At 36.8% G+C, this 18374-nt stretch overlaps 1 protein-coding gene across 1 annotated transcript; it reads right to left on the bottom strand.

Annotated features, from left to right (window-relative positions):
• Positions 1-1514: 1514 nt before the first annotated feature.
• dnajc15 (DnaJ (Hsp40) homolog, subfamily C, member 15) lies at positions 1515-17654 on the bottom strand. The gene is made up of 6 exons (XM_007251717.4): positions 17507-17654; positions 15876-15927; positions 11843-11916; positions 10611-10687; positions 8035-8105; positions 1515-2276 (listed from the first exon to the last, which is right to left on the bottom strand). Exons 1-6 carry the CDS (start codon positions 17612-17614, stop codon positions 2206-2208), a joined length of 453 nt encoding a protein of 150 aa, XP_007251779.2. The 5' UTR covers positions 17615-17654; the 3' UTR covers positions 1515-2205.
• Between the last annotated feature and the right edge of the window lie 720 nt (positions 17655-18374).

Here is an 18374-nt window from a genome sequence, read left to right as displayed (position 1 = left end):
TACAGCTCATATCTTTCAGCTGGAAAACAGTTTCTTCACAGTTTGAGAAGAAATTTTGTGAAGGTAGTTAACTGATATCAGGCATGATAGATGATATTGGACACATTGGATAGTTTACTCAATTTATGAAAGCAGAGAGTAAAAATTAACTAGAAACTGTCTAGATTGGTTATTAATAACAGCCCAGTAGACCTTTTTCACAGTTGCTGTGCCGTCACCTCTGGCTTTAAATAGCTGCAATATTGTACTTGAAAAAAGGTGTAGGGTTCTCCACTTAGTCACACATTGCGACATTTCTACATTAAACTACTTGGCAACACACTGCCAACAGTCCTCACTACTGCATTTCTTTTTAATACAGTATAATAGAGAGTGACGCGAGTGAATGACAAATATACATGGAATAGAGGTGAAAGAACAGTCAGGGAAGAAAGAAAGCCAGAGGAAAGTAGATTCATATGGCAAGCTTTGAATAAAGGTGTGTACCAGGACAACCATGCTTTTAATGAAAGGATATACTCTCATATGTTTATTGCTTCCACAAGCAGTTCTAAACTAGTATAAGTCATGTTCAAAGAAAGTGACGCTTTTTTACAAGCAGGACTGTTTTATAAAATCTATTTCTTATGTTGGTTACACATATGAACGTGAAATGAGTCTTTGTCCTGACATCACCAGAATGGTGCAACTGAAGGGAACGTGTGGGAGAAAATAGAGGCTGTTACTTTGTGCACCTAGACTTTGGAACACAGCTAGTCAAGCGTCACTTCAAAACAAGTAATTAAGCACTTTATTGTAAGAAGCAGACTTTTTTTTTTTAAACAGCACTCAAAAAACAGTACACAAATGTCACTTGGCTTGTACTTCAGTCACTAGTGAAGATACATATTTGATGTACAGTGGTAAGAAAAAGTATGTGAACCCTAAACCAAGGGATTTGACAGATATAATGTGCATACAATACCACATCAAAACATGCTTAATCATGTCTTAATTGAGAACAACCATTAAAAAAAACTCAAAGTGCTAGTGGATAAAGCATGTGACAACTTGAGTTAATGACCTTAAAAAAATTGTATTGGAGGCAGGTATATATATATATATATATATAAACACCCAAAATACACCATCACAAACAAAGTATGGTGGAGGAAACATCATGATTTGGGCCTGATTTGCAGCATCAGGGCCTGGTCAGCTTAAAAATCATTGAGGAAAAGATTTAATTCCCATGTATATTATGTATAATATTTTACAGGAATGTATGTAAGCTTACAAGCTTTGCAGAATTTGGGTGATGCAAAAGGACAATGACCTAGGTGTTGTATAGTAATGCAATTACTAGGCTTCGTAAATAAATACCTCTTCTTAACATATAGCCTTTTGGTTTCATAAGGGTAAAAGTTTGTAAAAGAGATGTGCGAGTATGTAGAACCTTTGAATTGGAAAACCTTAGTTGAAATAATAACATAACCCTTTCAGGCAAACACAGAGAAACTCTAAAGCAGATTTTGGCTTTTTTTTTTAATGTAGAAATCCTCTTTAAACACAATTCCAAAAGTAAGACATAAGGAAACTTAGTGATCACCATGTCTCAAAATGTTACATCACAAATCATGGGCAATGGAAAAAGCATGACAGCAATAAAACAATGAGGCATTTACTTTTTTTATACACACAGTTTATTCCATAAATAAGTTAATGAGTGTTCTGACACGCTGTTCCATCTGGATTACTCAAAGCACTTTCACACCCGTACATATCTGCAGAGAGTTGGCTAAATTACCACCATAATGCAACAGACAGAGCACACCTTTACAGCACTCTAAAAAATAAAACGAACACTGGATGTTCCATTTAAATACAGTACCATACCTTCAATATAACTTTATATTCACATCGTATTTACTATATCACATATAAAGGTCCTTCAACGTGAAAGATCTGCTCTTGACGTCTGATGATCCACATCGATGGAGGTAGCAGTCCATGGCTGAAAGGCCAGCGATGCAGAGCCTGTGAGCTGGCTGGGTCAGTGCAGGGCAGCATGAAGAGGAGGAAGCTGGTCAGTGAGAGCTCATGTACAGAAGGGGGGGAGGGATGTGTGTGAGTGTGTGTGAGAGAGAGAGAAAGAGAGAGACAGAGGATAAGAGCGAACAGGAAACAGCTGAGAGGATGGAGCTTTGAAGAGCAAAGACAGTCAGGTTAATGCCGAAGGCCAGACTCGAGCAGATCTTTTGCTTCATTGATCTTCGCTGCCAAATATGGAGATCCACCTGCAGGAGAAGCAATGGTTTTCCATCAGCTAATTTGTGTGAGTGCGCACGAGTGTGTTTTTTCCTCCCTCCTCCACCTTTTCCAGTAAATGCTCAGAAAGTGTGGGAGCTGGAGATTTACACAGCGTGCAAAATGTGTGCGTTCATATAAAAGCCGATGCTGAGGCTAATGCTGAGCTGGGCGAGGAGTGATCTGACTACAAAAACACAGAGCATAATCCATAAGCGTAATTATATGGCGTACTGCATTCAGGATAGCATTGAGCTAATGGAAAAGCATGCTTTGTCACACAGCCAGAGAACCTGACGGGTCTGCTGTTGATTAAGTGAGGCAATCTTAGTCATTAGGTGCTCTGAGTCCTATAGACGCAGTGCTATCTAATTTCAATTTCAATTTACCAGTGAGAACATTTACATGTGCTTAAAAATTAAGATTATTGCAGTTGATCTGAATATTAAGTCGTGGTTAGCATGTAAATAGCATTTTTCTTCTTTTTGTTTCTTTAAATGTGAAAAACAAAATCCAACAGAAAGCTAAATTTTAGCTCCATAAGTGTATTTGTCAGTCCATGTTCACTTGAATAAATGTATACAGATTTCTCAGTCTATGTATAAAAAATATATATATTTAAAAAACTACATAAATAATCTTAATCTTCTCGCTCAAGGTGTTAAAAAAAGTCACAGCCACAGAAGATCGGGTCTTACATGATGTTAACATCACATCTTATTCAGTGGAAATATTGACTGGTTACAAAGCAAATGATCATCTAAATATACTTTTTTTTCTTAACTTAACCAAAAAATACAAAAAATATATATATATATTATTACCCAACGTATTCATATAACAGCCGACATTAGTAATCTAATTCTCTTACTGTTACCAGGATCTTGCTGGAACAAACAGTGAGCATGTTTACGGCACTTTATTAAGAACAAAAATCAAACAAAAATTGCTTGTACTTAAACTACAAATATTTTTCCTACACATATTGCTTTATGCATTTCAGTTTTAAGGGTTCTTTTTTAATCTCAGCATTAGACAGCCTGAGTTAGCAAGAGACAGCGCGAGTTAGTGAGACAGCGCGGGTTAGCGAGAGACAACAGAGAGTTAGCGAGAGACAACAGAGAGTTAGTGAGACACAGCGCAAGTTAGCAAGGGATAGCGTGAGTTAGCGAGAGACAGCACAAATTAGTGAGGGATAGCGCAAGTCAGCAAGTTTGCTTGTGTGAAGCAGGGCACCATCGGGCTGCACAAGCTCATGTTTCATGCAAAGTATCGAAAACAGGCATCATTTTATTTATTTATTTTTTTACTTTTGGTACTCGGTAGTACCGAGACATTTTGGTCAGTGCCTTTTTGGTATTGAATTTTAATACCCAGATTACTGACACACTAATTCTGAAGTAATTGGATTATTAAGTGCATATAAACACACTTACTTGCATGTCTGCACATATTACTCCACTGGCAACAGTTTTATGATTTAATACTATTTTTTTAATACTTGAGTGCCAAGGTAATGTGCCAGAACATTAAATGGCTGCTGATTCCAGGACAGCAGGACGAGGATCATGATTAAACAGCCTTCATTCATTTGCTTTTTCTTGTCATTTCTTTAAGAACAGTTCATCAACCGGGCTGCAACAGTGCCTCCTAGTGTACAACACTGTACAAAAATATAGAGTGCTTCTGGATAATACACACAGAGGGTTGAAGGGTTCACAGCCTGAGAAGCTTCAGAAGCCTTGACCCTCTCACTCAGGCCTACAGGTCAATGAGTGTCACAAAGTGACCTTGTTGAGCACATAGGGCACACAATGTGCACATAAACACCAACCCAAGCGCACAAACACACGCACACACACTGCTTCAGTTTACACACAGCTCAGAGTGTCAGGAGTGGTGGCGGTTATAAATTGGAGAACATGCTGGAGAGTGAGCAGGTAGCAAGGAGCAGGGCCGGCAGCGGCTGCTAATCTGTCTGTGTGCCAGAGGGGGAGCAGAACAGAGCAACGCAGCCTGCAGTGACAGACTTAATTACACAGGGCTCCGGCACAGCCGCAAACACACACAAACAAACACACACACACAGATCACAGCGCGGCACAGGACAGCTTAAATATACAGGCTCAGGTTCAATCTTTAGATGCAGTCTTCACAGAGAACACGCCACTGGCCACTGCTGATGATTACCTGCTAATTAAATTTTAGAATATTACCATAAAGCCTTATGACACGGCTCTTCACATTAAGTGCTAGAGGGCCAGTGTCCAGCAGTTTAGTGATCTTGGTAAATTAATCTTTCAAAGTTATATTTTTTACTTTTTATTACCTTAAAATAAAAGCTTCAAAATCATTGTGTGTTTCTCCACTGACTGTAACAGGGAGAAAACCTGCTCTTCCAGGATTGGCAAGCTTATAGCTGCACTATGTAACTTTGATGAAACAGGCTGAAAAAAAACTTCAACACTGCTTAATCTATTGCATAGGTCATATTGGAGTAAAATCCTGTAATGTTATATATATATATATATATATATATATATATATATATATATATATATATATATATATATATATATATATATATATTACAGTCCATACGGGTCCTTAAGAGAAAGCTGCACCCTTGCAGTGTTTTTTATATAGTAATTCTCTGGAAAAACAGCAACAAAACAACTTGCATATACATTTTTTTTTGCATAACTTGGGTCTGACAGCTGTTTACATTATATAGAATTCAAAATGTCATGATGGGACAATAGAAATGTTTTCAGCTTTCTAATGGCCATCATATTGTATTGTTTTTGTTCTATATTTGCACACTGCACCATTTTTAGTATGTTCCTAAAGGACTCATACTCTGATAGAACCGGAAAGGTATAAAGTACTAGAGACGATGATTTGATTAAAAGTACAAGCGCTCTATCAAAAAGTGACTTGAGTAGACGTAGAGTATAGATGCAACATATACATTTATTGGAGGAAAAATATTAAACTTGAAAAATATGTGGTAAAGTAAAAAAGGAAGCATGATAAAAAAAAAAAAAATAAACACTCAGGTAGAACACATAAATAATAAAATGCTGTATAAGTACAAGGATAATACCTCACAACATATACAGATGTGAACATTCCTGAGTTGTTCCTTGAAGTAACACTTCATAATCAATTTAAGTTCAGTTATACCATGATGCTTGGAATATCAGTGCATGCTTTTGTGTTTTTTTCTTGTCTTTTTGCTGATTTATTTTTAAAGCTGATTTGCTCTGTAAAAACTTACAAAAAAAAATTGTAAAAAAAAAAAGGACCACACAAATAAATATAATTTAACTAAGGTTTTAACGCACTTGAATTATTTAATTTAAGGCCATCCTCAACACAGGCAGACATTCAAGCAATGCCTGTGCTTTCTCATTGGTTTATTGTCAGCCATCTATTGAAAACTAATTTAATAATCACTCCATGTCATTCTGTCTCTGGCCATACGAGCTAGTCCTCATTACAGCTCAGAAAACCATTACTGGATGGAACACATGAACAAATGACATGGCTGCTCATATCGATCCCCATATCACCATCTGCATTAATCTGCAGTCACTGTAACAAAGAGCGGACAATGTGAACATAGCAAAATATAGAAAACCAAGAAAATTAATGCAGTCAAAAAAATGGAGTAACTTCCAATTTAAATGGTAAGATAATGGGCTGCATACAATCAGCGTTTATGATCATTCATCAGGCATGGCCGTGTCTTCTGAGAAGCCTCAGCTGCCCACATCTCGTGCCAGGAAATCTTGTAGATGCACATAATTGGGAAGGTTTCTGTTCTGTAACAGAATTCGATACATGCCTTGTTCGCCTACTCCTCCTGAATAACAAAAAGGACGATACTACCGTGCGGGTACGAGAGGCACTGCTTTAATAAGCAATATTTCTCTGCAGAACGAGCAAATGGGGGCAGTAGCTCTAGTGCACTCACTCGTGCTCTCTCTCTCCCTCTATCTTTCTCATTCTCTCTGTTGCTCTCTTTTGCTCTTTCTCTGCAGGGCATCTTCCCCTTGGTTACCGGCCTTATCTTTCAGCCACAGATAGGCATCACGGTGCACATTGCTTATTTCACACAGACTAAAAGTGGCCTGGAGCAGGACTGCACTGGCTGGAAGGCACACACGCTCACTCTCACGCACACACAAACACATCAGGACTGTGAAAAATGCAAGCAGGAGAGGGAAAAGCCAGAGAGAGGTAAGGCTAGGCCATTAACCTTGAAGAAAAAGCAAAAAAACTAAACAAAAGCAAGCTTACTAGCCACCAGCTGGGGCTTTAATGTTTTAAAAGAAGGAATACAAATTACAGAAAAAAATGACTGCTGTTTGAGCTTGATTCAAATGGACTGGTCAATTAAATGACCCAAACAAAACACATGCAGGAAATTCAGTTCTCTGAGGCAGCAGCACGCCATGTCCAATCAGTGTAGATGCAGCTACTGGACATCAGCACATTACTTCAGAGCGTCAGTGATAATGTGTTAATTTCGGCTATTTTAACTTGGAAACGCCAAACAAACCCAAACACTGGTCCAGATTTAACATTAGTAAATAAACCAACCAACATTGGTTTTTGAACCAATCCATTCAACCATTTACAATCTAAACACGTATTAATAATAATAATAATAATAATAATAATAATAATAATAATAATAATAATAATAATAAAGCACAACAATAAATCTGCCTTATATAATTAATTGATAAAACTTAAACTGTCTCAGGATCTTTCGTTGGGAAACCACGTTTTTAATCAATTTAAAATGGGTAAATCTCAATGCAATAAATCAGAAACACTTAACTCAGACTCAACCCATTATTTTCAGAAAATAATTTAAACGTCTCAAATTTCATTATAAGGGTCATACCAAACTGTTTACTGTTATCTTTTTTACAATTTTTTATATTTTTAAAAAAGTTTCTAAAATGTTTTGCATATAAATAGTAAATGCATTAATTCCCAACTATTAATAATGCTTGACTTAGGTTTTATGCACAATTTGTGCACCAATTATTAACCAAGTGAATTGCCCACTTGACATTGCTGACTCCTGATTCATACAATTAACTTGAACTTAGATGATGTATTAATCTAATTTTTAGGTTTTTTTTGGTCACTTACATACATTGTCTATTTTCTGTAGTATAACTTTTTAGATATTCAAAAATATGTTATATGTATGTCCCAATGTTCTAGGCATCTGTTACCTGTGATATAAAACCACATCAAATATGCAACCCGTTCTAATAATGTTACTTCCTTTGGCAGTAAATATGAAAGGCAGTGAAATATGTCAACTTTCTCTCAGTATTTTGTATATGAGTATCTTTTCTTATTGGTCAGATTTGTCATTTTTAAAGAGTGAATGTTTGATTCATATATTAATAAACAGTAATGTGCTGAAAACCCATAATATACTGTATTAGATGTGCCACGTGTAATCTAGTTTGAAGAAAAAAGTCATCTTTGTTAATATTTAAAATCTTTAAATACTTAAAATGTAAATTCAATTACTTTTTTAAAAAGAACAAACTTTTGGACAAATAATATAAAAATAATAGAAAAACTGACTCACGGTACCAGAGGACCAAGAACCCATGAAAAGAACAAAAATGACAACTCCAAAGCAAAACATAAGATACAGATGATACAAGTATGAGGACAAATCATACAGTCTTGCAAGCCCTTGGCACTAACCTTTGTCTGGATGATTTAGAACCATGATCCTCCTGTGGGCTTCTCGCACCTTGGCCTTGGTGCTGGTTGGGCTAGAAAATGAGAAACATGGAAATATTTATAAAGCAGCACACCCCCATCTAGTGGCCATACTACACAATACCACAGTCACAGCATGCACCCGTCCACACATGCCAAATATTCATCAGACTCAATTACAGCAGGCCATTTTTCTTCCCCACACAAATCATCAGCATTATCAAATTGGCTTCAACTCAGACCATGAGCAGTCTCAAGGTTCTAGAAAGAGTTGGCTGTGATTTTTAGCCTCTGCATACCGAATCCTTACAGAAAACCAGATCCTCTCTTTCCTGACCAGCGCCTCAATTTGTCCAGGATTTAAGGTGTGCATTACTCACAGCCGAAAACGTCAGAGACTATGATTAGAAACGACCAACCATTAGTCTTAACACACACCCAAGACCCGAAAAGCTCAGAGGCTGGAACCGCTAATTAATACGCAATAGGAACTTTGCAGAGTGCAACGTTTTTACCATCAGGCGAAACTGTCCAAGTTCAAGGCTTTAGAACTACAGTTTGAAGGCTGAGGGCTCATGTGTTAAAGCACACCAGATGGCTTTATATGCTCTGGCAGATGGAGAGCAAATCAATCCAGTCTTTACTTGCTCAGACCCTTTTCAACAGAGCAAGGCTGCAGGAAGCAGAGCTCAAAATAAAAAAAGACATTAAAAAAGAGGTGCTGAAGTAAACAGATTCCAGTTCTTCAGAGAGCAGAGAAAAGGTGTAGAGTAGAGGTTTGATTTTTTTTTTTTAAATCACGCTCCCACTAGAATTCACTTTCCTGGACAACCTTCAGCATTCGTCCTGCTTCTGCCTTTAGCGGGCATTTTCGCCCAATTCCACCTGCTCATATATATACTTATAAATAAATAATATAAGTAATAGGGAGAGATGACACCAGTTTAATTTTGTTAAATTCATAGCAGGTTATTTTTAATAAAATACAAAGAACTATGATGCTTTAATGCAGTCAGCATAAAATCCTCTGTAATGTCTCTAAAAACATACATCATATATTAAACAACAAGTGACTGACAAGTTCATATTCACAAAGTTTTAAGAGTTCAGAAATCAATATCTGGCGGAATAACCCTGTTTTTTAATAACAGTTTTCATGCATCTTGGCATGTTCTCCTCCACCAGTCTTTCACACTGCTTTTGGATAACTTTATGCCACTCCTGGTGCAAAAATTCAAGCAGTTCAGATTGGTTTGATGGCTTGTGATCATCCATCTTCCTCTTGATTATATTCCAGAGAATCTCATAATTTTTAAGTAGTCTCTTATTTTTTTTCCAGAGCTGTATATCTTCACTCAGGAAGGCATTTAAAATAAAAACTAACAATAGTTACGTTAATGCTATTTAATGTGTGATTACATTTTTTATACTATATTTACTCATTTGTAGGATTTTTCTAGTGTATATATTAACCTGTTTTGCACTCACAGGATTGATTAAATCAACCGGTCCCACTAAATTACATTACATTTTAGTCCCATGCTGCAAGATACTGTGAAGAGACCCATTCAAATGCAGACCTCTTGTGTAGAGAGCATTCAAAGATTTGGTGTTCTCTACTATACTGAACACATCCCATGTCCAAGTTCTGCACTCACATTCATTACAGTTTCACTTCAACTCTGGCCATAAACACAAAGAAAGACCAGTCTAAAATTCTGCCTCGTCATGTCTATGTGGTTATTTGATCTGCTAGAAGAAACACATTCTCTTTCCCCAAACAGGAAGCTCTTTCCTCATCGCTGATTTCTCAGTGTTTCTCTCGGTAATATCGTCATCAGGAGACCACCACTAGGCTGAATAAAACATGACATGACAAACAACACGCAGAGAACCATTAATTTACTACTTTTAACAGCATTCTGCATTAAACTAAAACAAAATAATAATAATAATCTGCTTCAAAATCCAAACCATGACTAACAAGCTTTCTAATCAAAAGTATCAACAGCATTTTACAAGGACAGATTCGCTTAAAAAACCTGAGAAGGGAACACAGCCAAGGAACACTGGCCACATTGTGGTCGAACGCAGTCAAAATACGACTCAACAGACAAGCGGATTAAACGAGCCTCAGTCATATGACGTAAGGCCCACCGCACAGTGTGTGACGCTGCCGGGGTGAGTCACACCTGGTGTGGGACTCTGACGAAACCTCCTGGCCCTCCCCTGCACTGGAGACGAATAGGGGTGGTCCCTGACTGAGCAGATTACAAAGCTAAAGACGCGATTGCGGTTTACAGTTGTCACCCCCACCAGGATCAAAGCTCAGACACACAGAGTGACTATCAACACGAAACCAAAAAGATAGCCTTTGGATCTGACCGCAGGTCCTGCTGGGAAATTCAGTGATTCAGCGATTGCACATGTTGTGAAAGATTTAGGCTTTGTTCTTAAAGACAAACTCAGAAAACAAAGGAAGCGCTGGAAAGAGAGGCGGCTGTGAGAGGGGAATTGTATCTGGCTGTGGAAAACGATGCAAAGCTTTCAGCTCTTACCTGATTCCTAGGATGAGACTAGCTTCTCGTTTCGTCATCTTCTGCTCAAATCCACCTTTGTAATATGCTGAGAACGCCTGGGGAAATAGAAAGTGAACAAATTGAGTCTATGCTTTATGTTGGACATACAGTAACACCTATTTTTAAGGTCACAGAGTTCCTATTGTTCAGCTCGGCTTGAAGCTAGCACCCTATCGTATTACAGTGTGAAAAATAACACTATTCTGGGATTCTAAAAGATTTAACAGACATTGTGCATATTTCCAAAAACAAAGCACAGTGAGCCTGAGGCGGAGAAGTGTTAAGACCCAGGAAAGTTTCAGAGGAGTGAAAGAGGCATTTCTTAAGAACGTTGGGTTTAGTTTGGATGCTTGACACAAATCCTGGTTTTGTTGTTAATACCAGCTTCCAAGTGCGTTTGGTTAAAGTATAGCCCCCAGGAGAGAAGGCCGTGTTTATTCTTGCATGGGCTTCCCAGGTTTTTCATGTTGGGTTTTTTCCCCCATTTAGTTCAACAAGTTCTTCATTAAAATACTTTAATGGTTTCAGCACGTCCTTAAGCTTTCATCAAACAAATGAAAAGAAAAACAATTTGCTCGCAAAAATCACTCAGTGGAACACTGAATGTAAGGAGTGCACTTTCCAAAAGTCTGTCATGATTAAATTCTAAGGAGACAAATCACAGGTCAGGAGGTGGCCATTTAAACAACTGTCATTTATACACAATTCAATGGGAAACAAAACTCCTGCATACTTATGTTTAAAATGGGGATGACCTCACAGGTGATTGGGTGTATCCTGAGTTAGTGGTGAGAGCTGTGAGTCAGCACAGTAAAAACCAGGATTAACAAACTTTATCTTGTAGCTTGTCTTAAAGAAGCTCAGTATGAAATCAAGCCTAGAGTGAAACTGTAATGAGTCACCACAGTCTTGCACCCCACAGTGCAGGATTACCAAGCCAATACCACACACAACTACACTGCTCCAGGAGGTGAGGTGAACATGGGGAAAATCCAAAAATCCTTACTACCCACAAATCATCACTGCCTGAAACTAAAACTGTGCATGATGGATGAACCTGATGCAGATAAGTGTTAAAAATGGAGAATTGTAAAGGTGCAGGATTCCAAAAGGTGTTCTGCACACAAGTCGTGTTCAACAAAACGGTTCCCAGAAGCATCTTTAAAAATATTGAGTTAACAAAACGCTATAAAGGTTTTTTTGTCACTTACCGTAGAGGGAAACTTTTTGGCAGTTTCTGTAATAGCCTGTCCAAGAGGTTTCCATAAGTGAAACGCATATCGGCCTGAAAACAAATGGGGGGAAAAGAAAAGGAGAGAGAGAAAAACAGAGGTTGAAAAAAATGGTCCTCCAACAACTAATACAACTGGCACCACACACAAACCAATACACCACCACATTGTATTCTAGCTAAATACATGGTAAGGTGAGGGCTCCACTCAGCTTCCCTCAGTATTTTCTTGGCCACAGCTCTGGTGAACTGCCATGGTCTGTGGTTCTCCCCAGAACAAAATGAGGGCAAATCAACACTCAACAGAAAGGGCAAACAGGGGCTTGCCTGACACCATGAAGTCAAAACTGTTATTTTTGCTTTACTCTGCAGAAGGTTTAATTTAAGATGAAGATAGGGTACTTCACACTTTATATACAGACATTTCCGTTCTACATTTCCAGCATGGTCCCATATTTTACTCATCAGTCCACACCCCCACACTCAAATATTTAAAACCATCAGTTAGCCATGTATGGGAAAAGATCAGCCAGAAGACAAAGAAGAGGCTGAGCTGTCTGAAGGCTTCCTTTTCCGTTCACATTTTCTTTCTAAAAAGAAGGATCACCTTCGCCATGTGACTTGTTCATAAAGATATTGGTCAAGATATTAAACAATTTGTAAATAATTAATAATAATAATAAACAATTAGCAAACCAAGGTGTGTGATTCTACTGTTTGATTTCCTTGAATAGAATCTGAAGCATTCAAGAATTCCTTCTTTCAATTGTGGTCAATTATTTTATTAGTTTTAAATTTAGTCAATCAGTGCTTGAACAGAGAAAATGTTTGCAGTATTTAAGTCTGGACTGAAGTGTAAAATACTGCATTAACCTCTTAACAGGCCAGCATTTCTGTCAATTTTCTGCCTGATATTAAACACCTCAATCTTGAAAATGTATATTTAAGCATTACATAAATAGGTTTCATGTTTGATAATAAATGTTACTACAAATTCTATTTGTAATTGTAGTAGCAATTTTCTACTATTTTTTTAAAAGATGTTAGTAAATCTGCAACATTAAAATATAATGGATAATCATAAAATTGGCACTTTCCTGAACTTGACTGCTGATTGCTGTTACTGATCTAAATTTTTTAAGTGAAGTAGAGAGAAAACAGGCAGCTTCTCTAAGTGTCCTGTAGTATATTTTAAAGCTCTCAAACTTTTCAGAATGTGAATAACCCATTTTCCTGCAGAGAAAAGGGGTTTACACATCTACACTTGTAGCCTGTACATGTTTCAAGGTCTAAGATATGCTGTACACATTTCTGGAATGCAAATACTTGAACTCACCAACAAACCAAACATGACTCTCCCTTCAGTGCACCTCCAAAAGCTCCACTCACAAATTGTGTTGGTTATCAAACTATTGCTACAGTTGCTGCTGCTAAGCAAACCACTATTGCTTATCAATCACAAATTCACAAATATTTGACTATGAAAAATCTGTGTAAAAAGTGTTTACTGTAATATCGCATCTTAACCATATCTGAAGGAGAACACTAACTGTAAATTCTGTTGCTAGCCAGAGCATGTGTCTGCTGGCTGAATCATTATGTAGAATTATGGGGGAGGCCGTCTAACCCACTTAAGAGAGCGAGGCTGATTATGCTGTCGATTAGATAGAGTCAACACTCAGTCACTCTAATACTTTGTAATTTGATGTGTCTGAGTGTTAATCACATCTAACCCTCTTATGTATGAAGGCCAACATTTACAGTTCCCATCAAATACAGTTTATCTAAATCAAAGGAGCTTCTGGTGCAACTGAACAACTTTACAAAGTGAGCAGAAAGAACAGAGAAATCTAAAGCCAAACCAGTGTTCTTTCTGTGTATAATTAAATAGAAAATACATTGACTGTTTTGCTGCATTTATGTTTTTTATATATGTATACTTGTTCCAATGTTTTTCAATGTATTATAAGCAACTGCACTTCTTCTGAATTCTCATTTAAACCCTAATAAATATAGATGGAAAATAAACACTGTCTTTACAGCAGCCGTAGAATTATCAACTTATTATCTACTACTAATTATATAAATACTAGGATCTATGGATTTATTGGTGTCAGTTTCAAAGAATGTCACGACCAAGATTCTTCACTACGGGTTAAACCTATTCATTTGATTAGAACCACCACGTGGAGTACGGAATCAGTAACTTTAGTAAGTCAATTGTGGAGCAAGTTTTATTTATATTTGACGCCACATATCACACAATATATCGCAATATCTTTATACTGTCCCACCAAAATTCACAACACCAGTTCTTAAAGCACTTACTGCAAACAGAGAAACATACTTGAAATGTGCTTGAATGTTTAGAAAAAGGTTAGAAAAACCTATAAAGAGTAATGAGCTTTAGAAGGAGAATTAGAGAAATATACAACGTGAATTATTCTGGAGTATTTTATCACAAGCTACATGATGAAAGACATATTACTGAGAGGGAAAGAGTTATTTTACTTTCCACCTCAAAGTATAAAGCTTACTCCCCTCTAAGCCAAAAGCCTTTCCCTAAGCAGACCACACACTGCTTGGGTTTTTGGCAAGAGAGCTGCCCCCTCACTGTACTGAGAGAGGAATAACGTCCCTTCCTCAAAGCAACCGCAAGAGCTATTCCATGCTGACCTCACACAATCATGGGTGGAAGTCTAGCAACGATTAACAACGATTACCTACTGCATGAGGGCAGGGAGTGGGGACATATCCACCTGCCAGAAAAGCAAAAAAGTAAACAGTCTGATGACAGAGTTGGGTTAAATTATTCACCCACTTTCATCCTTTTAAATGTTGCAGTCATTCATTTTATGGCAAAGGCGCTTTTATGCTTTAATAGCAGCTTGAACCTCATTAACCAGTGAAAGGATCATTTGGGGACTTGAACAAACACGTTCAGTAAGAGAGGCTTAACCACCAGTTTATCAGTGTCACCAAAATATTAGGCGTTTCCAACACAATTACACAGTACAACAAATTCACCCTTACTCTACCCTGTCCAATTACAATAGAGAAAAAAACATTTAATACTAAATAAACAATAATACGAATTATATAATACTTTAACTACTATAAAGAAAAGGTCATTTAGAGTCCAAATATATGTTATATTCCTGATTTACTTATTTTGTAATAAAATGTAATCTGTAAAATGAATTTATGGGAATTTACTCATGTAATATAAATATGACATCGCTATTTATTATACCTGTCTATTAAAATGTAGTAACTGGAGAAAACTAGCAGTGAAACCTGTCGTTTGCAATCCAATTTTCAATAAATCCTGGAAGGTTTTCTGAAAGGATATTTAAATGGGAATTCTGCCGATTCTTCTGAAGATAACATAGCTATAATCGCTGATTTAAGAACACTGACTAACTGCATGTTTAACTAAAAACATGCCCCATGAATGAAATAGAATTTTGTCTGCATTGTGTGTTTACCACAGTACAGTGATAAATATTGTAAATCATGAGAATGTCTTTAAATTACGTGATGTATTAATTTTAGTACTACTTAAAAAATAGTTCCTGTGTTATGGACACAAACACTTTAGATGTCTGACTCCTATACAACACCAATTCTTTCTAAAACTGTGCATTTTAAATATTGAGAAAATATTGAGATTTTGTAGTGATGAAGGGACCTAAATGACCTGTCAGATCAATGCCTCTGATCATGTAAAGAACTCAAATAACTAAAGAGTTTGTGGAAATTTAAACAGCCTGTTCAGAAATTCCTTTAAAACAATGCATAACATAACATTTATGGGACACTTGGAACGACCGACTTTTGACAGTTTCCAGCATATGTTCTTATGAAGAAGAGTTATTTTAAGTGCAGGCATGATAACGCTGAACAATTTTGCATGTCACATAACACAGTTTTGCAATGTGTTATAATGTGTAAATCTTTACATTTACATTGGATTTTCAATACTGGAGTAAACTTGAAACTGCATTACTCACCTGCAAATCCTGCTGCCGCCACACCAAGCCCCACTGCAATGAGTGTCCCACCCTGAAAAAAGACACAAAAAAGTAGATAAAGTCAGTAGCTACTTAAAAGAAATTAACTAAATCATGCATGTCGCAAATACAGTGTATCAGGTCAGTACTATTAAAACATAATATTTAAAATTAAATAAAATGTGTTGTTCAATATAAAAATGCACGGGCAAAATGTCAATATCAGTATGTCAGTACTGGCACATAGTGAGATCATATGATTGTACAAGCGCTAGAAAATATTTCGCACTTTGATATAATCAGTGAGAGAGATTGCAAATAACGTAGTCTGAAACATCGGGAAAAAAGGTATTCTTTATTTGTATTACTTCCTACACTGTAGATTAACACTGAAAACATCAAAACTATGAATAAGCACAAATGCAATTATAAAGCAAATAAAGTTTTAAAGAGGCCAAAAAATGTTTTTAGTTAGATTCTTTAAAGTAGCTCCCTTTTTTTGCCTACTCTTGGCATTATTCTCTCAGTTGGCTTCATACAGTAGAACTTGAAATGATTCTCCAGCTGTCTTCAAGGAGTTCCTAGTTCCCCCAGTTTTCTTAATCTACAACTTAACTGTATATGTTTAATTTAAGTCTTTAATATTAATTTACACATTACAATAGTACAGAAAGTAGTAAAATAATATAATAAAATTGTATTCAAAATACAAACAAATAATAAATATTAAAGAGACTGAGTGTCCAAATTTTGAATGGTACTGTAATTTTATACTGAGATGGAATTATTGTCCAGCCCTATGTTGCACTGTATGTTTTACCATCACAGAATAATACAAACAGAAATGCTTTCATTTTGGATAAGCCAACGTGCTTTATTTTTTATTTATTATGTGCTTTACATTTTCTTCACTGTTCTCTACTCCTCTCTGCTTCTCTACTGTTCTCTGAGTAACAGTGAGAAACCATGTGATGATGCAACACCTGTGTAAAGCTAGTATGTTTGCAGAGCGACTTTTTAAAGTCGTCCGCTGGAAATAACAGTATTTAACTACTGCAAATACAACATATCAGTATTGGAAACTGAATAAAGTGAACATGAAGATATTTAGCTGCATGTCTTAACAGGGTTTTCTTTAAAAGGGTAGGAAACAACAGAATTAGACTCCTTTTAATATTCTGTTTCTCTAGGCTTTAGCATATGTGTTCTGTAAGATGTGAAATGTTATGTGAAGATTGTAGGAGACCCTGACTGACTGCACTAGGTTATGTTGTGTAACTTAATTAGCTAGCTAACCTGGTTCCTACAGGTTAGCTAACAGTAAATAGATACACATAAATGTGTAATCTAACATAACAGCCTTTATCTGGTTATATTCCGCGTTCAGTCGACTAATAACCCGCTACAAGAGTATTAATCCATCAGTATTACACAGTTAAAGAGCTGGTTGGGTCTGCAGGTTGAAGTCTGGCTGTGAGGTGAGCTGTTCTGGAAGGTCACCGCCGGGCTGAGCGCTGTTATGTTATCGTTAGCATGTTAGCGGTTAGCTAGCTGACATTAGTTGTGATATTAAACAGTGAAGGGCGCTGTGGAGGACGCGTCTTGAACACAGCACTTCAGCGTTTACTCACGAAGCGCTTGTCGATGTCTGTCTCGCTGCGCGCGCTGGGTTTCGGTGTGTACTCTGCGTATCTCATCATATCACTGTCCAGCACCACGCCACTGCTCGGGCTCGCCATGTTTCACACCGGGGTAGAGCTACGGGTCCGCCTGTGGGACAAATCTCATGCGCGAAGTCCGCGGCTCATAGGGCATGTTCTCTAATGCTAACACTAGAATTTGACTTCTAAAAAACTCTAAAATTTTTAATAGACTAATAGACTAACACCCTCTGATATCTAAAGACAAGTCACAGACTAGATCATAGGTTAAGATTTTGCATTTTATTGTTCTCTCTATAGAAACTACATCCTGCTATATTTCACTATATTATGCTTTGAAATGGCTAGATGCACCCAAGAAACATTAGCCAAATCTTATTTCATTGCCAAACAGCTTATTTTGCTGTTGCTATTTGACACTTGTTTTGAGCTTCTGGTACCCCCAGGTGAAATGCCACGTTTAAAAGGAAAATTTTAAAGGGTTTCCAACAGTATTAAATGTATTACTATTTGTGCTGTGTTTATATAGAGAATAAAATATACTCTTGATATTTCAAACAGTAATACCAAGCAATTCCAAACACAGCTCCAGATTCTACAATAAAATCTTCCTAAAATAATCAAGTTTTTCATGAAACTTGAAAATGAAAAATGAAAATTTTACAGCTGTTATAGCTAAAACTATACAATTACAATGGTTTAAGAGGATAGTTTATCATAGAGACAAGAAGTAGAACCAACCTGAAACATTCCTACTTCAAAATTATAAAAATACTGATTAAAAAGACATTTTAATAGCCACAAATGGTAAAGCATTTCTAGCTAGCTTTATGGACTT

The sequence above is a fragment of the Astyanax mexicanus genome, chromosome 11, assembly GCF_023375975.1.
Source record: "Astyanax mexicanus isolate ESR-SI-001 chromosome 11, AstMex3_surface, whole genome shotgun sequence".
Lineage (NCBI taxonomy): Eukaryota > Metazoa > Chordata > Actinopteri > Characiformes > Acestrorhamphidae > Astyanax > Astyanax mexicanus.
Note: the sequence above shows the minus strand (reverse complement) of the source record. Positions and strands in the feature narration are given on the sequence as shown.

What these genes read in the sequence shown, in the direction of transcription:
- dnajc15 (XM_007251717.4), bottom strand. Translation starts at nt 17,614, where the DNA reads ATGGCGAGCCCGAGCAGTGGCGTGGTGCTGGACAGTGATATGATGAGA. An exon ending in CCAAAAAGTTTCCCTCTACG is followed by an intron (nt 10,688 to 11,842) that starts GTAAGTGACAAA and finishes CTATTTCCCCAG; the next exon opens with GCGTTCTCAGCATATTACAA. An exon ending in AGTCTCATCCTAGGAATCAG is followed by an intron (nt 8,106 to 10,610) that starts GTAAGAGCTGAA and finishes CTCATTTTCTAG; the next exon opens with CCCAACCAGCACCAAGGCCA.